Raw genomic sequence first — 18,255 nt, 5'->3', positions numbered from 1 at the left:
CGTTTCACAGTGGATTTCTTAAAAATCATTCTTACAGTGGATTATTAGTTCAATGTATCTTCCAAGGAAACATAACCTATTTTCAAAACAAAAGTTTGTTGCTATTGGTTTACGACATAAGTATTTGCAATCTCCTTTTAAGTTTTGTTCGATGTTCCAAACCTCGATTCTCTTATGAATGTAGGGCAAAACCAAAATGAAGCACAAAGTGCAGGCTTTGTGAAAAATCATAATACTCTATAAAATTGATACTATAAATATAACCAATACCGTGATCAATGATCATCAATCATAAACTGATACATCTGTGAATTAATTTGCACCCCTTTTAATCTCATCTCTTTAACAATCTCCCTTCCTTTATCCAATTCCCCGCCTTCGCACAAACTCTCGAGCAACATATTATACGTCGTCGTATCAGCCTTACATCCTAACCCTTCAATACTAGCAACCATCTTCATCCCCTCATCAAACTTCTTCTGTTTACACAGCCCATTAATATACACATTATAACACTCAATATCAGGAACCAAACCTATTACAAGCAATTCATCGAACACCTTATCTACCAACTTAAACTCCCTTTTTTCAACAAGTCCTTTCATAACTAAACAGTAACAGTTAACATCAGGCTTAACTCCATCACTCTTCATCTCCTCCAGACAATTAAAAGCTTCAATTCCTTTCCCTTCTCTACATACCAAAACCCTAATCACATTACACCAATCCACTCTTCCAGGACAAAACCCTAATTTCTTCATTTCTTTCAAGAACCCTAATATGTCAACCACACTCGGGCATCTATTCTCAACAATTGACGATAGAATCAAAGAACATAATTCACCATCAAGATTGTACCCACCTTCAACCACATTGTTCAATAGCTTTACTGCGTAATCCACCTTCCCGATTCTGCAGAGTGCTTTTACTAATATTTTGAAAGTCGATTCATCAGCACGGATTTGCATTGACTCGCTCTTGAGAAGAATGCGCGGCGCAATTTGAATGCCCTCGCGGTTCCAGCAAAGAATGTTGAGCAGTGAATTGAGAGAATTGACGGTTGGATTGCATCTGAATTTGGGTATTCTGAAGAAGATGTCTATGGCGTCTCCGATCATGTTTGCGTGACCGTAGATTTGGATGAAATCTATGAGGATTTCTTCGGGTGTATTGAATTTCTCGAATTTTTCTATATGATTGAGAACTTCGGAAGCTTGGATCCATTTGGCGGAGCTGGTTAGCTTTCTGAATACGAATTGATAGGCTTCTGGAGTTGGGGTGCAGGCGTAGGTAGCGAAGGATTCAATGAGGGAGGGGAGGAGATTATTAGAGGTGGATTTAGACAAGAGTTTGAGGGCTTGGAGGGCTTCTTCGCAGTCAAACTGTTGGTGTAATTTGGTTCTGTATGGATTGAGTGTCGGCCATTTTTTGCCTTTTCTGAGATAATAAATGTAAGCAGAGGGAGTTCTGGTTGAGTATGATAATCTGAAAACGAAAGCGATATGAGAAACGTAACGAGCTTGGCTTTGCCTCGAGATGGTGCTGGCCATTGTAGAAAACAATTCCAACTGAGACAAGTAGAGGACCAGATGTTAAAATGTTGATATCAGAGTTCAGAAGGCAAGGGAAGGGGATATAACAAACCTTAAAGTCATCACAATCGTAATAAAAGAAAGTACAGTTGAATTTATCATCAATCATAATCCAAATCAAATTCTCAAAAGATCATGCATATATCAACTCAAGATCCCTATTGAATATAAGCATACGATCAATCATTTGACAATCAAATTGATCTATAAAATGTGTTAACTTTATCAATAAATCACAACTGATTCAAGACAAGGGATGCAATCAAGCTCGTCAAATTGTGTCATTTTAACACATTCAAGTTAATTCGAGACAATCATGCATAATCAACCAATGGCATACACCTAATTCATCAACATCAATTTGATTCAATCATTTTCATGTTTGGAAAGTATTGAGGCGTGGAGGTTTCTGATTTTTGTAGTTTTTTTATTTTCCAGATTCATCAAAATCATGGCAAGAACCATAACATAAACTTAGTCATTGATTCCAATTATCATTTCAAAGCTAATTTAGGCTAATTCAGACTTCTCAAAGCCTTGTCACAACCAGCCTAATCATAAGAGGTCAAAATGCCTTACAAGAATGATGAGTCAGTCTGCTGGACGAATTTTACACCAAATAGCTCCTAATGAATCAATCAAACAGCTTCTACTACCAATGAATTGAAATTGGTAACACACAGCATGTACATTCTATGAATGTATGTTCTCACTCAGTAATGCATCTTAGCTAATTCATAACTCACGGATGGAGTCCAGAAATGCTTAGAACAAGCATATTCCAGCAAATAAAGCATCATATCATATCATACTAAAGTATTCACAGGATATTCGACATTGATATAGCAGCAGTAGTAAGCACGGATTGCTCAAGTAGATTTAGGCATGCTTTATCTAAATTGACAGGGAAGGTACCTGATGCGCTGAAGAGTCTGCTCTCGAAAAATGTCAGGAGTTCTGTGCTTCAATGGCAGAAACGTTGGAACGAAAGCTTTGTCCACGATCCGGAGCCTTGCAGTCTCTCGGTTTCTTCTGACTATCAGAATAAATCAGTCGTAGATATTGAAGTCTCGCCGGAGAAGTCTCTGCTGATGATGAGAAGAAGAAGAAGAAATCACTTCTTTATCTCCGACCATTAGCCAAAAACCCTCTAAGCCTCCTCTATTGGAAAATTTTATTAAATAGCCTCAATGATGAGTTTATTTGATGTGGTGGCTTGCTAATTTTGTTGCGCTCGTGGTCTTTTTATTTTTTTTGAACGATATTGCCCTCGTCTCGCTAAGTCTCTTAGCGTTTCGCTAAGTGGATTATGGTTAATATAAATACTCTAATATTTTCATTTCCTTAGTTTCTTTCTCTCTCTTCTCCTGTTCTCTCTTTCACGGCGGTCGGCGGCGGTTCAGTTCATACAGATTTACAAGATCTAACCTAATCCATTTATGTTTTTATCTATACATATTTACAAGATCTATATAGAACTAACCCTAAATCTATTTTGCATGCAGGTCTCCGATTCTAGGGTTTAGTGTATGCAGGTCTCCGATTCTAAGGATTTGAAGGTCGAGGAAGATGTTCATTTCAAAATCTAATTCGAGTTATGTTCATGTTTACAGTTTCTTCATTTCAAAAATCTTTTCATATTTCGTTCTGGTTCATATTTGGTCATATTTGTGGATTCTTATTTGTTATTTAGTTCATATTGGTTCATGTTTGAACATTTCGTTAGGTTATTATTTGTTGATATTTGCAGAAAATCTCTGATTAGATCGTATGTGTTTCCGTTTCAGATCTGCTTATCGTTTCGCTAAGTGCGTTTCGCTAAGTGCGTTTCGCTAAGTGCATTTCGCTAAGTGCATTTCGCTAAGTGCTTATTTATTTTGATTAATAAATAGGTAATGTAATGCTTATTTAGTTTGCTAATGATGTTTGAAGGATGAATATTGTGCTAATTTAAAATATATTTTAAATAATTTGGTGCAAAAAATTACTTTAAAATGTAATTTAATTTATACTTTAATTTTTGACAAACATAATTTTTTTTAAAAATTTACCCATTTATCATAATCAAGATGAAAATAATAATCTATAAGAAATAGTCCAATAAAATTTCATATAAAGAAAGTAGACTATTATTGGTTAGATATATCATATATATCCTGATCATAATGCACTCATTTCATTACAAAGTTGTATACATGCATTTAAAACAGGAAAACACGGATAAAATCAAACATAAAACCAAAAAAGCTAATAAAAATAGGAAAGAAATTCAAATAAGTTCTCCATTGAAGAACCAAAAGATGAATTTTAGATGATTAAAGTCATGAAACAAGTGAGAATTACACACATACATACATATTATTACATACATAGAAAAGAGCAAAATCTATTAAGGTTCAAGCTTCAGCGACACAACTCTAGCTTGCCGATTACTCTTCGCAGACTTGACGAAAACAACCGCCAAACAAGGAGGTGTCCACCATGGCCTTCGTACTCTTTGTTCTCCTTTCAAACAAGCCACTGAAAAAAAGTTTATTTTTTTATTATCAACAAACTAAAGCTAATAAAATTATAGTTTTGTAAGAGAGTAAAGGAAGGACAAGAAATCGACCAACCTTTAATTCGCCTCAGTTCCTTGCAAAGGGTTATAAAGTCACCCCATTTCATGTGACATCGTCTTATAAACCTAAGTATATGTTATATCGTGAACATTGACATGCATTCTAAGTATTCCCCATTTACACCAATTTCTTTGAATATTTGACATAACTTCCTAGATTTATCTCTTCTAAATTTTTGCACCAAATTATTTAAAATATATTTTAAATTAGCACAATATTTATCCTTCAAACATCATTAGCAAAATAAATAAACATTACATTACTTATTTATTAATCAAAATAAATAAGCACTTAGCGAAATGCACTTAGCGAAATTCACTTAGCGAAATGCACTTAGCGAAATACACTTAGCGAAATGCACTTAGCGAAATGCACTTAGCGAAATGCACTTAGCGAAACGCTAAGCACTTAGCGAAATGCTCAAATATGAAACGCTAAGTCCGTAGCGAAACGGTAAGTCCGTAGCGAAACGTTTAGCAGATCTGAAACGGAAACACATACGATCTAATCAGAGATTTTCTACAAATATCAACCAATAACAAATAATAACCTAACGAAATGCTCAAACATGAACCAAATAACAAATAAGAATCCATAAATATGACTAAATATGAACCAGAACGAAATATGAAAAGATTTTTGAAATGAAGAAAATGTAAACATGAACATAACTCGAATTAGATTTTGAAATGAACATCTTCCTCGACCTTTAAATTCTTAGAATCGGAGACCTGCATACACTAAACCCTAGAATCGGAGACCTGCATGCAAAATAGATTTAGGGTTAGTTCTATATAGATCTTGTAAATATGTATAGATAAAAACATAAATGGATTAGGTTAGATCTTGTAAATCTGTATAGATCTGTATGAACTGAACCGCCACCTGCAACCTCCGTCGCCGTCGGCGCCGTGAAAGAGAGAACAGGAGAAGAGAGAGAAAGAAAACTAAGGAACTGAAAATATTAGAGTATTTATACTAACCCTAATCCACTTAGCGAAACGCTAAGGGACTTAGCGTTTCGCTACAAGGGCAATATCGTCCAAAAAAAATAAAAAAACCACGAGCGCAAAAAAAATAGCAAGCCACCACCAGATCAAATAACCTCATCTTTGAGGTTATTTAATCAAATTTCCCCCTCTCTTTTACTTTTTCTTTTTTTTTTCTTTTCCTAAATATATAGTATCAATCATTTTATCAACTCTAAATCCTAAACTTGGTTGAAATCAATAAAAACATTTTGAACCTAATTTTATCTGGCTTATTTTGAGATAACATCTGATTTTTTTTTTAATTTAAGAAAAAATAGATTTTATAAATTTTACATCCAGAAATACCCTTCACTTACTATCCAACCACCCATTTATTATTTGGTTAACTTTTATCCTAGAGCTCAACGATGGAGGCGATTCTTTGGTTTTCGATTAATCAACTTATTTGAGGATTGTTGTTAGCTAGTCGCAACTAAGACAACATTGCAGTAGAAACAGAGGCGACGAACTCATAAAATTTATCATTTTGTCGGTACACATTTACATTACTTTCTAATGTTCAACGATTATTTATTGCAAGAGTATGTTCATTTTGTGCAATATATTACCAGCAAATCACAAAAATCAATAAGTTTTACTAACTATAACATTTGCATACTTTTATCTAATATAACAAGAGGAGTCATAACAATAAATAAATAATCCACATGATAATTATAAGAGTATGTGACACATTATCAACTAATTAAAACAGTAGGTCACATTAGTTAGTAAAACTTATTGATTTTTGTGATTTGCTGGTAATATATTGCACAAAATGAACATACTCTTGTACATTTGTTTTTTTAAAAAAAAATCATGTTTGATTAAATTAATAAAATATTAATTTTTATGGTTATAGTAAAAAATATATTTTATTTTTAAAGATAAATTAATTTTATATAATTAAATAAAAGGTAATTTTAATATTTAAATATATAAAAAGAATTATTAAATGGTTAAAAGATTGATAGAATGATAGTTTGAGAATTTGGTTCTGAACTTGTCATGATCACGAAGTAAATCATTTGCCAATTCAAAATCTGTTTCGAGCAAAATTGGACTCATTCGACAAAGCTGAATACGAGGAAATTATTTTGTGGTCGGTTGGTGTCATGAGGGAGTTCTACAAGTGCTCCAAAACTTATGCATACACTACACAAACAAATGTAAACCGAACATGACAAACCAACAAGGTTTGGGGCAAAAACGGGACAGCTAATGGAAGCAAGCTCAATGTGGATCCTAGCCTAAAAATTAATACGCTCGAACACCCGCTCCAAATTGAACTCCCCCTGGAAAATGAAGAGGGACGCGTCAACGATTGGAAGCGAGTTATCGTCGGTCACTTCATGAGCACCCACAAGGTCCCATTCCGAGCAATCAAGGCCACCCTTTTCCGACAATGGGGTGAAAAGGGACTCAAAAAAGTCAATGACTTTGACTATTTCTTCCTCACTTTTGGCATGGAGCGTAAAGCCCAAGCCATTGCCGACTCAGATTTCACCTTCATGTTCAGCTTATGTTTCAAGCTCGCCAAATGGAATGAAGAAATGGAAATCAATAGCAAACCGCCACAATCCGAACAAGTGTGGGTGAGACTAAGAAACATCCATCGCACCTTTGTAATGCCAAAACACTTGTCTACCTCACCGGACTCATTGGAAAGCCTCGTAAGCTCGATCCCAACTTTGACTTGTTTGAATGGGTCACGTTTGCCCGCGTTTGTATTGAGATCGACTCAACAAGTACAAAACCGAAAAAAATCGAGTTAAGATGTCGGAATGGAAACATGGCCACCATTGAGGTCATGTACGAGAGAGGACGAGGAAAAGCAAAAGAAGTTTGTGGCCACTCCCTAACAAGAGAATGTCAATGTGGTCAAGAAATCTTATATTGAAATACTCAAAAACAAATGAAAGCCACAACGAACACGTGAACAAGAACCAAATTGATCCCGATCCCACTAAGCCTGAAACCGAGGCCATTTTCCCAATAATTAGGTTCGAAAAGCCCAACGTTGACGTGGATGATAGTGAAAACCAAAGAATCTCGAAACCTTGAGCTCCAAAATCAAAGTAAGTCGCAATGTTGTCAAAGAAATCACCTTAAGGGAAACAACTCACACTCTCAACTCCAAACTCAAGCCCAAAAGAAAAAAAAGTGACAAGAGAAGCTAGCGAAGACGAAGAAGCCGGAACTCTATCCGGAAATATATCCCAAAAAGACCTAAGGGTGACAAGAAAGAAGGAAAAAAAGAACAAGGACAAAGACAAGAGAGACGAGTCCGAGGAAATCAACTCATATCGTCTTGTTTTAGTTGATTGATTGCTAGTTTCATTCCTTATTCACTTTTGTATTTTGATTTAATGTTCGTGTGTGTTTCTTAAGTCAACTGTGGATTTTTCATGATCATCGTGTGTTGACTTTGAGCAAATTGTTGTAAGCTCAATTTCAGCTCTTGTACTCCTTTTACCCTTTTCGGGTCTTTTTAATTAATAGCGTAAGCTATTTCTAAAAAAATAGCATTATTTTATGTATGAGTAAGTTAAATTTAAATTTATTCAAAACCCCAACTTCCAATCCAATTCAATCCAACCCTCATCCCAGCCCAGCCCAGCCCATTGTCACTCTAAGTCTACGTAAGGATTAAGGCATGTAGAGGTGAGCATTGGGTGGTTTAATCCGAAATTCAATCCAATCTGAATCCTAAATACTAATTCGGATTGGATATTTCGGATTGGACTGAGATCGGATCGGACTGAGATCGGATTGAATTAAATCGGATTTGATTAGGATTATCCAAATTATCCAAACTATCTAAATAAAAATATATTTTTTAATTAATTTTCTTTAAATTAAATTTCATCTCAATATAATATATATTTTACTTATCATCACTTGACAACTATATTTATTTTTATTTTATTATTATTATTATTTTCAGGTTTAAATTTAATAATAATAAAAATTCGAATTTAAAAAAAAAAAAAAAAATTTAAAAATTTGTTGACTAATTTCAAGCTGATATATATAAATATTTTTTAGTTTGGATTATCCAAACCATTTTCAATCTAATCTGTATTCGATCCGTATTAATTAGTAAAATGGTTTGGATTACGGATTAGATAAACTTAGTTTAGATTTAATACGGATCGGACAAAACGGATTGGTTTTACCCATTTGATCACTCCTAAAGGTATGTGAGCTTTTTTTTTTTTTAAATCAATTGGGCATGTTTGATTGTTGATTTTTTATGTTATTTTATTCTCAATATAAAATTGTTGAAATAATTTGTGTATTATTTTAATAATCTTGTTTGATATAAAAAATTAATTAATTTTTTTATAAAAATACTTGAAGGTAATAATATATAATGATAAAATAAATTTTAAATAAAATAATATAAAATATTTTAGTTAATACTCAATTACTATTTAAGGCTCGAACTTTGATAGTTTTCATAAAATGGGACTAAATTTTGAATTGGGTCATTTTTAGTCATTTGAAGTTTTTCTTTCAAATTGACAAAAATGTTCATTTTCTTATTTTTAACATAACATATTTATTTTTCTAATTAATTTATCACGTTTATAAATGACATGATATTTTGAGACACTTTGGATTTTTTTTTTTAACGGGTATTTTTTTGATATTAATGTATTCTAATTTGTCTATTGGTTTGGATGACTAAAAAATTGTGTAATATAAAGAATTATTTTGAAAAGAATAAAATTTGTGTTATTTTTCATATAAATATAGATATTTAAATTTTATATTAAAAAATATAAATAATTTGCTTGATGATGGGAAAAGAATAAAGAAGAGAGATAATCATTAACCACCTAACCTACTGCCTCTAAATCTTTACAACCTGCTCAAATCAATAAAAAAAAAATACAAATTCATATTGAAAAGGTATTATTATTATTATTATTATTTTGATAATTGAAGTCTAGAGATAATATTGTCTTAAAAAAAATATAAATTTTATATTCAATTATAGCTATTAAAACATAACATGCTTAAGAATCATTAGTTGACTAGTCCCATTATCTTTTTTTTCAAATAATAAATTAACCATGTTATCTTTCTCTTGATAATAAAATATAAAAAAAATAAAATTAGATGAAATAGTCTTTTGAAATACTCTTTTGTCAACTATTGAAGATCTGAATTTTTATTTTTTAATAGAGGATAAATGTTTTAAATAATGTTAAACTTGTATTAATAAAATAAATATTAACCCATATTTTATTTGAAAAATGTGCAAGAAGTTGACATTAATGATGTTTGGATTAAAAATTTAATAGAAAAAAATAACAAATAATTTTTAAACTTTTTTTGTCATATTATTTCAATCTATTACCATTTTGTATTTTGTATTTATCTTTGCTAATAAAAGAAACAAACTGAAATTGAATAGGATAAATATGAAAAGGCCAAATAAACATTATATTATTATATTTTTGGTTTAGTAAAAAAGTTGGATAAATATGAAAACGCAATCGCCATCGCTACGTCTCTTTTAAAAGTCAAATGATGCCTGAACCACGAATCAAAGATCCATTTGGTGGTCCGTCGCTTTCAAGTGAAACAAATACCTTCCCTCCTTGTATATAGGGCAAAGGCCAAGAACGAACGAAGCAAAATCAGCATTCTTTCTTTCTTGCGTCAATCAAACCCAGAAAAGCTTTTCTCATCATCGTCTCTAAAGGTTCGTTCTTTCTTTCTTTTCTGATTATCAATGAACGACGACATATCTCTCTAGGGTTTATCTGACAAAGTGAATACTGTTTTTTCTTGACAGACATAATCATGGATTCATCTCCCTTCCTTGTTCTTCTTTTTCTACTCTTGAGCTTTTTCTGTGTATCTAATGCCAGAGAACTAAAAACTACCCATTCTACATCTGTTTATGATGATTCAGGTGCTGCTTCCTAGAATCATCCCCTCCCCCCCTTTATGATGTCAATTTTCACTGACACTTGACACAATTTCTATCTCAGGTTTAGAAATCAACCGGAAGCCTAATTTATGCTCATTGTGTGAAGAATATACTGCAGAGGCAGTTCTTTACATTTCTCAGAACAAGACACAGACTCAGATCATTGAAACCCTACACAAATCATGTTCTCGCATGCTTACTTTTGAGAAGCAGGTAAAGAGATTTATTTACTTAGATTCAAGATTTAACTCAGAATTTCAAATAATTTAATGTGATTATTGGAATGGAATGGGCAGTGCATAACATTGGTGAACTATTATGCACCCATCTTCTTCTTGGAGCTACAAACAACACAACCTAAAACCTTATGCCAGAAATTCAATCTTTGTCAAGAAGAAAAACAAGTAATGGTTGTTTATCAACACCTTCGTGAGGATAAGTGTGAAATCTGCCAACATGTAATATCAGAAGCTCGAACTAAACTAAAAGATCCCGACACTCAGGTATGTATGTCTCTTTCTATTGTTGGTCACCAATCACCATGGTTTTTAAACCTTTTCTTTGCAATGTGGATTTCAGTTGGAGATTATTGAAGTGCTTCTCAAGGCATGTAATTCTATCAAGGGACAAGTGAAAAAGGTTTGATTTTTATTTCATTTTTGTTTCTAGACCTAAACTTTGATGAGTATCTATCTGAGTTTTCTTGTTTGTGCTTGTGACTTTCAGTGTAAAACAATGGTGTTAGAGTATTTACCGCTGATCCTTGTCAATGCCGAGCATCTTCTCGAGTCAACAGATATCTGTAAAACAATGCACGTTTGCCCTTCATCGTCATCCATCATCATTAGGCAAGCAGCACCATTAATGGAAGATAAAACATCTGTTGTCTCTGTATTGTAAAACAATGCATGAATATACAGCCTCTGAAAAAGAAGAACAGTGTGTATTTTGCTTGTACAAAAATAAGATTCACATTTGAAAATACTCTACCGTTGTGTTGTTTATCTAATACATTTTAAAATTTATGAAGTTCAACAATTACTCACTAGTTTTGTGTGATTTACAATTCTCGAAACTAACCCAGAATGAGGTGTGATAAAAACACTTATCTAAAACAAAAATCCTGAAACTTCATATCATATCCTTTATCCCAAATGTAACATTATCACAAGTAACAAAAAAAACAATACACATATCCACCAGTTCAGCCTTCTGCAACAGTTAAAGAGAATCGGAAAACAAGATTTACTGAAATACTAAGATTTTATGTCCTTGGATTCTTTGGAGGACCCATATCACCAACATCTGCCTTGCGTATTCCAAGGAAGTGTTCAACCTAAAAAAAGAAGTGAACAATACAAATAAGCAAAACCTTTTTCTGAGAATAAAAAGAGGCAAAATTTTGTTTTGTTTTCAGTTGTTTTTACCTTCCGATCTCCGAGCATGGGGGTCAGGCTCCCTTGAAGGTTCTTTTCAACTGTAGCAAACCCACTTTGAGGATCGCTGGTTTGCCTGAGAAAACACAGATGGGAATATTTTTAGGAAAAACAAAATCAGAGAAGAAAATAGTTGTGAGGCCTTGTTTGATCAAGGTTATTGAGTAAAGTGTTGATTGGACAGTGAGTTAGTGAGTTATTTGAAATTAATCTCAAATAACAGACATCAAACAAGGTCTAAGATGTAACAAGTAAAGGAAAATAACAAAGATTATGTATACCCTGGCTTAACGTTTCCACTGAGGACAAGATATGGCGTCTTTAATCGAGATTGTGCTTCCCTCATCCTCTCTACAGAAAGTGAAGGCGTATCATCGTTCTTCATTTTCTTCCTTTTCAGTTCTTCTTGGTATTCCCTCTGCCGCTTTTCTATCTTCATTTTCCCAGGACCCTTGCCATGGAATTTGTGTGAAAGTTGACGAAAAGCTTCTTTCGGGGTCAACTGTCAAGTAATTAAACATAGAATCAAATAACAGACAAATACTAAAACTAACAGCAGCTGAGCGAAGCAAGAACTTACAATTCGACCATATTCGTCAGTCCTTTCTATTCGTATCTCTTTTTGTGCATTTGCATCATAGATTCCAACAAGCTTGCTCTTCTTCTTGTCCATGTTTCTTCCACCCCACTCAATAGTTTCCTTAAGTGTTCCACGATCTTTCAACAGCTTGAGAGCACCTGATAATCCTTTTCCAACTGCAGTTTCATGTAGGGTATCATCCGGTGATATTTCCTGCTTATCCTCACTAACAGGTTCGTCTTTATTTCCATTTTTTAATTCTGTCGTACTGTTTTTCTTGTCATCCATTTCCACATCAGTGGATCTGGGGATCTCATCTTCTTCCATGAACACATCACCACCATCTGTATTATGGGATTCTGTCAAAGCAAAAGCAGCATTACAGAATTCAGAATATTTTCAAGTTGGAGTCACCATATGACATGGGCTATTTCTATTCTGAACTTGATTGCTATCATATTCCTACCACTACAAACTTCGACTACAATTTTGTTCTAACTGGCTTAGATGTTGACCATTCTTCATCTCACTATTATACCCACTTGAGCTCTCCATTCTAATACCTAAACAAGGAAAGATACTAACTCAAGCTTCATATGTCAAAAGATCATTAATGATATAATATGTGGGTAATGGATTCTGCACAAAGTTAGACATTTCTTTTCATAATCATCTAGTTGATTTGCATTATTGGACCATTTAAGAGTGTCTCCGAAAAATTTGAACTAGAAAATAGATCAAAATTAATGTGCATCAACAGGAACCTTATTTTTACCTTAGAGATCTTATCTTCACCTATGGATGTTGATCCAGTTATTCTCATCCTGTGAAGGTTTACGCTACTTACTAAATATACAATCCTTAAAATCTTTCCTTATTCATAACTGTATCACCACAAAATGCCTGGATAAAGTTGTGGAATTTATAATACAACGTAATCTCACTTTTTTCTGGGTGAATTAGCATGCGTGGCACATGCAATTTGTGTGTGATTTGTGTAACTTTTAATTTGTATAAACTCACTAGTAAGTCACGATGTAAATATTTAGCTGAGTGGATAAGGTGTATGTTGTTTAAGCAAGAGGTTATGAGTTCGACCCAACTCTAATCATTTTTTAATGCATGTCTCTTATTTAGTTGTTCTGTCTTTTTCAAAGACTAAACTATAAAAAGAAAAAGAACTGAAATTAAAATGGAAATAATTACTTAATAATCATAATATTTTCTTTAATCAGCAAACCAAGATGTAGATTGATTATATAAACAGTTAAACGTTTGCACCTAACATAACCAACCATCACCTACTAGAATTAAGGAAATGCAGAAGCTTGGGAAATTCAACTCATTATATCCTCTCATATGTTTATCTTTTGGGCTATATTACTTTTGCTTTTATATCCCTTAAATGTCCTGGTATTTAAAGGTTAATCTATGTATGAGAAAAAACCATTTTTATAACACCATAATATAGAATTATTTTATAAGTGGGGTATAGATTGTGAAAGAAACTAAGTGAGAATCATACCTTCATCAAGCTGAAGTCCCCAAACAAACTCTTCCATCTCTGTAAAGACAACCTTGTTTTCTTCTGGTTCTCCTGATGCAGGGTTCAGGTCATCTGCATTTGATATTTGGGCAGCAGATGAGGCAAGGGAAGCAGCAATGGCCTGAGGACCAGATACAACTGTCTCATCTTGTTTTTTAAGAGCTAACTTTCTGGCTCTTTCCAATGATCTACGAAGATCTTCATCATCATCACCAAATAGTGGCTCATCATCATCCTCTGTCTTAATGGTAAGAGTCTGCTCCATCCTTAGCGCCTTAGATGCCTCATCAGCTTTAGCATAAGCAGTTTTATATGCATTACTCTTCATCTCAGCCTCGGATCGTTCTCGTTCCTCTTTGACAGCCTTTCTTTTCACATCGTTACGTGAACCAAGATCTCCAGAACCCAATCCAGTAGAGACAGCTTCTGCTTCAAGAGCCTCTATGTCAAGTTTTTCCTTTTTCCTTATTGATTTCTTTTTCTTTGGTTTTCTAAACTGAAGCATTTCATCTGTAGTATAGTAATCTGATGAAAGCTTTCCTGATGAGTTAAGATCTTCATAATTATGGGTCATAGATGATGCTCCTTGAATTCTTTTTCGAAGCTGGTAAATGAACAGGTAATGCATAAGTCACTGAAAAAATAAACCATAATAAGATTGGTTGACAGAAAGATAAGCAAATAATACCTCTTCAAGTTTCTTTGCTGCATCACCAGTAAAGTGCCCACTAGCATCAAGAGTCACCCCCTGTTATAAACTCATATTAGAATATAACTAAAAAAAGTAACACTTTGCAAATGCAAGACAAAGCATAACATAACCTCATCTGCTATTGAATCATCATATTGTGGAAGCATTTTTCTCTCAGCACCAGGATCGTCGTTGAACCTGAAAATCAGAACAAGCAGGAATTTGTCAAGCAAAAGCATCTGTAGCGACAATCTTGACAGATTTTTTTCAAAGCACATTTTTGTTAGACAATATGCACTTGAAAATCTTCTTGTTCAACGCAAAAGGTAAATCACACAGAGAATAATTGAAGTAAATCTTACTTGTCCTCAAATGTCCCCGTTTTCTTTTTTGCAGCTTTATATGCATCATCTCTTCTCTTCTGTTCTCCTATTTCTACATTTTCAAGCATGTCCAACTCTGACACATACAACATAAATCACTTCAGTCAGGGAACCTGTGTCCAAAGAAGCAGAATGACAAAAAGAGACAACTTTTTGCATGCTTCTGATATGTTAACTGTTGATTTAAGACCACGTGCTAAAAAATTACCTTCATTAATATCACCATCAGCAAGTATGCTCTGATCTTTGAGTGTTAAAACAACCGCACCACCCTGAATTACTTTTTCAATCCCATGAAGGACTTTAACACCACCAAGATCATCTGTAAAAGAGATTGAAGGAAAAAATTATTGTCCTGATACAAGTTTCTTTCAAAGAAGAAAACAGAGTTCTACAATCCTTCAGACAAGGTAAAGTTTCAAAGAACTTGATACCTACGGAATAAAATAAAATCAAGAAATGATACTAATGAAAGACATAATTCAAAATGGAAGAACTGAAAGAAAATCTCGTGTCACCTCAAAATAGGGTCTTGTTTGCATAACACTAAATGGTATTTGATAATTCCCTGTGTAAATTTATTTAAAAAGACTTAATAACTACCAAGAACACTAAAATTTGGTAGACATTTCCAAAATCTGGAGTAGAAGTCTCATCAGGAAGTCTTTAGTATAAATGCAATAACTTTTATGTATTATTAATCTTTTGAACCGTTTTCTTTATTGAAAACTAGACATATGGTAGCAATTTGTCCCGTAATTTGTTTCCTACCAATGTAGTTTAATCTTTGAAGTTACCAGAACATCATGGTTGCTTCTAGTTTTTTCGGGTGTTAATATGAAACATTAATAATACATTACCTAACATTGCATGTTTTCAGTTATACCAAGTTTCCAATGCTTTGGATTATACAACAGTACAACTAAAATGAGGCTTCATGAATTTGCTTTTCCAAGCAATGGCTCATAGGAAAACTTGTCATTTATTACTTATAACATACAAAATCAAAACAATTTGTTATTTCCTTCCTCTTCTTGATATTTACTTAGTATAGCTGTGACTATACACAGATTGCAATCAACACATTGTGGGCATGGAGCTGAAATAAATATATAAAATAGCATAGAACAAAATAATTAAGAGAGAAAAGGAGCATACGATTAGAACGCTGAGAAGAAATGCCATCCTCGTTCTCCCTTTGATTGAGATCATCCTAAAAAGTGGTACAATGAGACATTAGGCTAAATGAAAACTTTGGAAAACCAAGAAAATGTCAAAATATGATAACGAACCAACCTGCTCCTCAAAATTCCTTGAAAACATCAAAGCTTTCTCCTTCTCAGAATTCCTTTTCACTGGAATCTTTCGGCTCCTGTTAACCCATGATAAAATTTCAGAAGTGCCTTCCGACTTCAGTCTTTCTTCCTTCATCCTGATAAAGTTAGGTCAAATTAGCATATATAACGTTCACGTCACTAAGATCTCAAATAAAAATTGCAATCATGTAGAGTACTCACTGGATTGACTAAATATGCTACCCATCAAAATAGAAACATACTAGGGATACAATTCAGATGATGTATAAATCATTTGACAGGAACCATTTAAAAGAAATTTGTAAGAAAAACTAAAAACTATTCCAGGTGGACACAACACACAATGATGAGTAATGACAAGGGCAGTCATTATTTTTGTGCATAGTCTAATTTGGGTATGTCCAGAGTCTATATTGTGCTTAACGTAACATAGAAGTAAAAGCTGGACCTTTAAAAGTTATGGAATGTCTAGAAATACTAATTTATATGATGTTCAGGTAATTTCTGGTTTTCTCATACTTAAAAATGTTCTAGAAATTCACACATTACCATCATTAACAAGATAAATAAATGAAAAGGAAAGTAAACTCACTTAGAAATGCGTTGTTCCAGTGATGATTGTGCTCCATCTAAGTTGTGTTTTACTTTTTCTTGTTTGCCAGACACAACGAAATCCTCATCATTTTTGGAAATATTACTAGCTTCACCTTGCAATTTTAAGACGTCTTCCCTCTCAGACTTCATTTCGACGTCATGACCTTCATCCCTCAGTTTTTGACTACCCTTTTCTCTTTCTCTGGACCTCTCTTTATCTTCATCTGCCCCTCTCTCCTTTTCCCTACTTTTATCCTTTGTAGATGCATCTCTATATTTATCCTTGTCATTTTCCCTTTCAGTATCGCGGTGTTTATGCTTATGTCTATCCTTTTCATAACCTCTATCTCTTCCCCTATCTCGTTCTTTCTCTCTTTCTCTTTCTCTGTCTTTGTCTCTACTTTTTTCTTTTCCCCTATCTTTGTCCCTCCCTCTTTCATTCTCAATCTCTTCATCTCCTTCTTTCTCAAGGTCCCTTTCTCTTCCTCCATCTTTGTGACCCTTACTTTTCTCGTATTCTTTATCTCTATATTTGTCATGATCTTTCTCCCTCCTTTTATCTTTGGACCTTTTTCTTTCATGTTCGCTTGGATCTTCTTTCTCTCTTTCTTTAGAAGCATCGACATTCTTTGATCGTTCTCTTTCTCGACCTCTAATATCCTCATCTTCTCTTCTCTTACTTTTATTCCTATCCTCCCGCCTGCTAGAGTCTTCCTGGTTCCTCGTCTCATTGTTCTTCTCCATGTGATCTGAAGTTATAACAAATGCAACACCTTATTTATAATACACACAGCCTTGAAATTGTCAATTGTTACATAAAAGGAAATGCAAATGTTATGTTTTCCACATGATCATAGAGATTACAAGGTTTAATAACAATATATTAGGTTCACAAAAAAAATACACTATACATTACATAATATTGTTAAAGTCTAAGAAACCTAGATATATAGGATTTGGGTTTAAAATATCCATAGAAATGAAGTAGGATTAAAAGCAACCAGTTACATCTCAAGAGTTTTGCGTGGTACAACTAATGATGCAATGTCTTCTATCGATTAATCTATCCAACCCAGTTGAACTATCGAACTAATCTCACTGAATAATCTTTTCTATTACCAAACCAATACATTCTTCCTCCATTTGCTGATTCCAGTGCAACAGATAGAGAAATAGAAAGAGGGATGGAAATGGGCAGAGCTAGAAGCAAAATCCAATTGTTTTCATTCCTTATATTACACAATCAATTAAACAAACATATAGATAATCTAGGCTGGATTTTAGAAAGAAAACTGAACTAACCTGAAGGCTGGACAGTGGACGACGGTTCACGGCAGAAGGTGGACGATTGTGCGGCGTCGACGGTCAGCGCAGGCACCAAGGTACTAGCCGGCGCCGGGCGAGATTCGTTATCGGAAGAAGACTGAAGATCGGGAAAAGGAAGGGTTTGGGGGAAAATGGGTTAAAACAATATTTACGATTTTAGCAACAAGAACAAAAAGAAAAAGGAAACAATT

At 33.7% G+C, this 18,255-nt stretch overlaps 3 protein-coding genes across 3 annotated transcripts; 1 reads left to right on the top strand and 2 right to left on the bottom strand.

Moving 5' to 3' along the window:
• Positions 1–275: 275 nt before the first annotated feature.
• On the bottom strand, positions 276–1,550 carry LOC124929999 (pentatricopeptide repeat-containing protein At2g38420, mitochondrial). Its single transcript, XM_047470370.1, has one exon. The coding sequence runs from the start codon at positions 1,548–1,550 to the stop codon at positions 276–278; it is 1,275 nt and encodes a 424-aa protein (XP_047326326.1).
• An 8,263-nt stretch (positions 1,551–9,813) lies between these two features.
• On the top strand, positions 9,814–11,251 carry LOC124928686 (prosaposin-like). The gene is made up of 6 exons (XM_047468942.1): positions 9,814–9,961; positions 10,055–10,174; positions 10,254–10,405; positions 10,489–10,695; positions 10,772–10,831; positions 10,919–11,251. The coding sequence occupies exons 2-6, from the start codon at positions 10,063–10,065 to the stop codon at positions 11,090–11,092; spliced, it is 705 nt and encodes a 234-aa protein (XP_047324898.1). The 5' UTR covers positions 9,814–9,961; positions 10,055–10,062; the 3' UTR covers positions 11,093–11,251.
• A 51-nt stretch (positions 11,252–11,302) lies between these two features.
• LOC124928684 (SART-1 family protein DOT2) lies at positions 11,303–18,196 on the bottom strand. The gene is made up of 13 exons (XM_047468941.1): positions 18,041–18,196; positions 16,737–17,487; positions 16,125–16,260; positions 15,987–16,041; positions 15,037–15,150; positions 14,808–14,904; positions 14,577–14,643; positions 14,443–14,502; positions 13,734–14,358; positions 12,209–12,567; positions 11,910–12,130; positions 11,620–11,704; positions 11,303–11,528 (listed from the first exon to the last, which is right to left on the bottom strand). The coding sequence occupies exons 2-13, from the start codon at positions 17,480–17,482 to the stop codon at positions 11,457–11,459; spliced, it is 2,637 nt and encodes an 878-aa protein (XP_047324897.1). The 5' UTR covers positions 17,483–17,487; positions 18,041–18,196; the 3' UTR covers positions 11,303–11,456.
• Positions 18,197–18,255: the final 59 nt, after the last annotated feature.

The sequence above is a fragment of the Impatiens glandulifera genome, chromosome 3 (assembly GCF_907164915.1).
Source record: "Impatiens glandulifera chromosome 3, dImpGla2.1, whole genome shotgun sequence".
Classification (NCBI taxonomy): domain Eukaryota; kingdom Viridiplantae; phylum Streptophyta; class Magnoliopsida; order Ericales; family Balsaminaceae; genus Impatiens; species Impatiens glandulifera.
Note: the sequence above shows the minus strand (reverse complement) of the source record. Positions and strands in the feature narration are given on the sequence as shown.

What these genes read in the sequence shown, in the direction of transcription:
- LOC124929999 (XM_047470370.1), bottom strand. Translation starts at nt 1,550, where the DNA reads ATGGCCAGCACCATCTCGAGGCAAAGCCAAGCTCGTTACGTTTCTCAT.
- LOC124928686 (XM_047468942.1), top strand. Translation starts at nt 10,063, where the DNA reads ATGGATTCATCTCCCTTCCTTGTTCTTCTTTTTCTACTCTTGAGCTTT. An exon ending in ATCTGTTTATGATGATTCAG is followed by an intron (nt 10,175 to 10,253) that starts GTGCTGCTTCCT and finishes TTTCTATCTCAG; the next exon opens with GTTTAGAAATCAACCGGAAG. An exon ending in TCAAGGGACAAGTGAAAAAG is followed by an intron (nt 10,832 to 10,918) that starts GTTTGATTTTTA and finishes TGTGACTTTCAG; the next exon opens with TGTAAAACAATGGTGTTAGA.
- LOC124928684 (XM_047468941.1), bottom strand. Translation starts at nt 17,482, where the DNA reads ATGGAGAAGAACAATGAGACGAGGAACCAGGAAGACTCTAGCAGGCGG. An exon ending in TGATGGTGATATTAATGAAG is followed by an intron (nt 14,905 to 15,036) that starts GTAATTTTTTAG and finishes TGTATGTGTCAG; the next exon opens with AGTTGGACATGCTTGAAAAT. An exon ending in CTGACGAATATGGTCGAATT is followed by an intron (nt 12,131 to 12,208) that starts GTAAGTTCTTGC and finishes ATTACTTGACAG; the next exon opens with TTGACCCCGAAAGAAGCTTT.